The 4,698-nt window shown below is 43.8% G+C and overlaps 1 protein-coding gene and 1 non-coding gene across 5 annotated transcripts in view; both read left to right on the top strand.

Annotated features, from left to right (window-relative positions):
* Window positions 1-153: 153 nt before the first annotated feature.
* The window catches only part of NCAPD3 (non-SMC condensin II complex subunit D3), a 68,469-nt gene continuing 63,924 nt past the window's right edge, over window positions 154-4,698 (top strand). For 2 of the 4 annotated variants that reach the window (XM_012449155.2, XM_064375588.1), the window contains exon 1: window positions 155-809. In XM_012449155.2, the coding sequence (XP_012304578.1) occupies window positions 746-809 (64 nt within the window). In that variant the 5' untranslated portion in view covers window positions 155-745. Of the gene's footprint in view, window positions 810-4,698 lie in introns of all 4 variants that reach the window. The other 2 variants (XM_012449154.3, XM_064375589.1) reach the window with 2 other exon arrangements.
* On the top strand, window positions 4,400-4,540 carry LOC135274724 (U4 spliceosomal RNA). The gene has a single exon (XR_010342493.1). It is a non-coding gene; the product is annotated as a U4 spliceosomal RNA (small nuclear RNA).

The raw sequence follows: 4,698 nt of genomic DNA, 5'->3' as shown, positions 1-4,698 counted from the left end.
GGGCGAGGGAGGGGGCGGGCGAACCCCAGCCCGGATGCGTTGGAGCAGCCGCGCGCATGCGCACCCTTTTCCTCCGCTCAGGGACCTCCGGGCCGCCAGGATAACTCGCTGCGCTTGCGCAGGGAGAGCGCTCCAGGTGTTTCCCGCGGTCGACATGGCAGCCGTGGCCTCGCTGGGACGCGCTCCGGGCCTACGCGTGCCGCTCAGCCCACAGAACTGCAGCTGTCTTCTGGGAGTGCTTTCGGCTGCTTTTTCCTTATTGCTTTAGCTCAATGCAAGTTGAGCTGCCTTCCACATTCGGATATTACACTGTTCCAGTGCTGTCTGATGGGAAAGGCAGCCCTTTGACACTCGCAAAATGTCACCTGAAGAGGGCAAAGGTGACGGTTACTACCGGAAGTATCCTGTCTCAGATACCCTTTAGATTTCCTCCCCTTGAAGAAAAACGAGAAAGGAAAGACGCTGTTAGGGTTTAACTCAGGCCCTGGCTCCTTCTTGAACGACAGAGCGTAACAGTCACGCGCAGCAGCCTTGTTTAGCTTCCAGTCTTTTAACCGACCGGTTCTCTGCGCCTGCGGCGGACGATGCAGGTGATTGGTTGAGCGAATGGAAACGGCTCGGCGCGGTGATTGGCGGGTAGGAAATTCTGTACGTTGTGATTGGTCCGCAGGAACGCCTCGGCGCGCGCGCGGGAGCGAGCTTTGAAAGTTGAGTGCTGCGACTGCGAGCCGGTACCCTGGGTATCATGGTGGCGTTGCGGGGCCTTGGGAGTGGCCTGCAGCCCTGGTGTCCGCTGGATCTTAGCCTCGGTGAGCAGATGCAACCGGGAGGCCCGCGGGCCGGGGGTGTCCTTTGCGTCCCCTACGGTGCCTAAGCCCGGGCCAGGGTGTGGGTGGGGGCGGGGAGGGGGCGCCCAGCTCCTATTGGTCCCTGGTGTCTCCAGGCCCGTGCCACGCCGGAATTGCGGCCAGCCAGGTTTCCCATGGGGCGTCAAACTGGCCAGGCCACCCTTAACAATAAACAAACGCAGGCCGGTCTCTTCTAGCGCTTGTGCATCTGTTTTCTCTCCGCCTTCCCTGTCTTCCTGTACACATCTTCGTGCATGTTGGAAATACATGCTCCGTGCCGCAAAGGAAAATTAGCACTGAGATAAAGGCTATTTCAGCAACGCAATTTTTACATCCTGGGCTGCAGGAAGGGTACTCCCACTAGCCATCTTGCCACAAAAGTACAGTGAACAAAGAAAGACAGACAAATTTATTCCTTATGCATTTGGGGTTGTTTTTACTGCTGTGTCTGATCTCCCAAGGCTAGAGCCAGACCTCACAATTTAAACTAAAACCCAACTCGCTAATAACTTAAAACTTTTTAAACAGGTAAAAGCATTGGAGAGCTGTAACATGCCTGTGAGCACGTTCAGCACAGATATCCTGGTTAAAGTACAAGGACACAGAATGTATTACGTGCCTGTAAGCAGTGGCATATCTGACAGTTACACAGGATAGGGCTTAACAGAGAGTTATTGGCACACTTAAAGATTTATTTAACAAGAAAAGAAACTTTAAAAAGGAACTTTTCTACTTCCCACAGTACACCTATTTTTATCCGTTAAGATGGTTTTAAATTGCAAATCTCTTTCTTCACCCAGACTTAGTTCTTGAACTTCGTGTTCATAGGTTCAACGGGATGTCTCAAATGCAGACATCATCAAAGTTCACATGAGTGAAAGTGGGATTCCCAAAGCCTGCTAATGACACCAGCCAAGCCACCAACCCAGGAGTCCTGGCATTTCTGCTTGCCCTTTTACGCCCACCACCGGTTGTCCTGCCTCCGAGGTGTCTCAGGGCCACCCTGCTCCATTCCTGATGCTGCTGCCCCGGCTCAGGCCTTCATCTTAGTCAGCCTTGAGCAAATGCAGGAGTATTTTAGCTGCTTTCTGATGTTAACTGTGCCAGCCCATCCCCCACACTTTTGCAGAACGACTTTTGAAAACACAACTTTGAATGTGTCAAGCTTGTACACCTTTCGTGTTTCCCCTTTGTTTCCTAAATAAATGAACGATCCTTGGCATGATTTATAAGAGCCTTCACCATTCTCTCTAGTATGCTTTTCAAAGAGCATACCCTTTGGAGTCAGACACACTTGGATTGCTTTCTTGGCTCTACACCATAGCATCCATGTGTTACCGCGCAAGTTGCTTATTCTTGCTAAACACCTGTTTCCTAATCTGTCAAATGGGGAGTACAATATCTACCTCACAGGGGTTTTGTAAAGATAAATATTGTACCTGCCACATAATAACTGCTGAATAGATAGTAATTCTCACCCTCCACACCCAAACTCTATGTTTTAAAAATTTTGTTCATTTTGAAATACTTTAGTTTCTTTCTGTTTCTGCTTTATTACACTGTGCTTGCTGGGATGCACTTTTCTGCATTTATTTGCCTGGCAGAACTCTTACATTCAGGCCCAATTGAAGAATCATCTTACTCCTCTCCTCCTTCTTCCCCAGTAATATTCCCTATTAAGTTCTCTAGCATTTTACATTTTACATATCTACTATTTTAACACTCATCCACTGCAAAAATAATAAATACCATCTATTTACTGTTTTTTATGTGGCTAGCACATTGTTAGGCCCTTTTTACACATTATCTTTCACAAAAATCCTGTATTTCCAATGATGAAGAAGAGACTAATTATGTGTAAGTGATCAAGTCAGGATATTTGCCTTGTTCTGACTCAAAATTCAGTGGTCTCTCCTCTATCATCAGCTGCTTTTTTTGGTATCCTAAGTGTGAAATGTTGACATCTTCGTGGACAAGAACCCGCTAGCATTCATCATTGTATTCGTAGCACTGTAAGTGGCTTCCCTAGTATTTTCTCAAAGTGTTTGTTGAGTGAATAAATGATGTATTTGCTCCTCTTCTTCCATCCTAAGTGAAATAGTAGAGCAGAAGTTATCTGCATTTGACAGTTGAGAAAATAGCAAGGGATTTGGTTTGAATAGTGTAAGAGTATTGAAAAAAATCAAACTCAATGTCTCCTATATTCTCACTCAACGTTCAACACAGAAGACTTCTGTGTCCAAATGGTAGATAACAGGGCCAGTTACCTTCATCCAAGTTAGATTTGATGGTATTTACAGTAGGGAACTATTATAAGCAAAACCAAAAGAAGGAGTGAGATAACTTTTGCTGTGTTCTATAATGACCTTTAAAACATTATTGGAAATTTAGAAAGATAAAATTGTATTTTCAGATCTTCTTTCAGTCAGCATATTTCATGTCTTTGGAAGGAATGCTGTGCACAGCCACTTGCAGTACAGAGACCCCCTCCTCCAGGGTCAAGTTCAAGTGGCAAAAGATAATGAGCAGATTGTATTCTAAGGAGGATGGACCTAGTTGAGTGTAAGGCCTATCATTTGCTGAGTGCAGTGTAATGCTCGCATCTCTGTTTTTTCTTTCTTTATACCCTGCCCAACTTCTCTAAATCAGTGTTGAACAAATACTTTTAATATTAATTTGAAGGAATGCCTGATTAATAATTTGTATGAGATGTCCACATTTCCATCTAGTCATAATTTTTTTTTTTGAAATGGAGTCTTGCTTTGTCACCCATGCTGGAGTACGATGGCGTAATCTCGGTCACTGCAGCCTCTGCCTCCCGGGTTCAAGCAATTCTCTGCCTCAGCCTCCTGAGTAACTGGGATTACAGGCACCTGCCACCATGCCTGGATAATTTTTGTATTTTTAGTAGAGACGGTTTCACCATCTTGGCCAAGCTGGTCTTGAACCCCTGACCTTGTGATCTATCTGCCAGGACTTCCCAAAATGCTGAGATTACACACATGAGCCACCACACCCGGCCCATCTGGAACTAATTTTAGTTTGGGAGAATAACAAGAAAAACACTGAAGAAATATAGTTTGTTAGAAAAGAATAGGAAGATTTAGAGTTGAGAGAAATTGTTAAGGAGTCCATCCAGCATGCTGTCTTAATATCGTTCCTCTCAATGTACATTCTTTCAATCAGTATATTTTAAAGTCACTGAGTATTTCTGTGAGTCTGAGTCTGGCTAGCCTCCTCATTTTAAACTTCCTGTAGAAATGATAACTGTTTTTTAAATACTACATTCTTGTCTAAAGACCCGATAAAGTGCTATATATTTTATTTCCACTTACTAACTTAGTTATGATATTTTCACAAAGGGACATCTTGGGCAATCTGATTAACCTCTGTTTCTTCTCTAGATTATACATACAGGAAAGCCTGATCACAAAATGTTTTGAAGTGTCCTTTCCCAAAACTCTTATATCTTAAAAGTGTTTCCTTCTTTATATTTTTAGAAGATGATTACCCTAATAGCCAGCTCTCACTTGTGATTTAAGATTCTCTTAAGCTTTGCGCAGTGGCAGTATCATAGCCAATGAGGTTTATCCGAGGCACGATTATTGCTAATTGAAAACTTTTCCCAATACCCCGCTCTGACAACTTACAATATATTCGGCACTGACAATTTTTGACAGTCTCTATGGAGACTGAATTAAAACAAAAACAAAAACAAAAAAGATTCTCTTAACCTTTTCTGCTTTTCTTTTATTATGCTACATCTATATTGTTACAACAAGTTAAATATGAATTGTGGCTAACTTTTCTCCTCTTGAACGTACCTAGAATCTAGAGGTGATTCGTTTTT

Source organism: Aotus nancymaae, unplaced genomic scaffold, assembly GCF_030222135.1.
Source record: "Aotus nancymaae isolate 86718 unplaced genomic scaffold, 86718_ANA_hifiasm-v0.15.2.pri h1tg000012l, whole genome shotgun sequence".
NCBI lineage: Eukaryota > Metazoa > Chordata > Mammalia > Primates > Aotidae > Aotus > Aotus nancymaae.
Note: the sequence above shows the minus strand (reverse complement) of the source record. Positions and strands in the feature narration are given on the sequence as shown.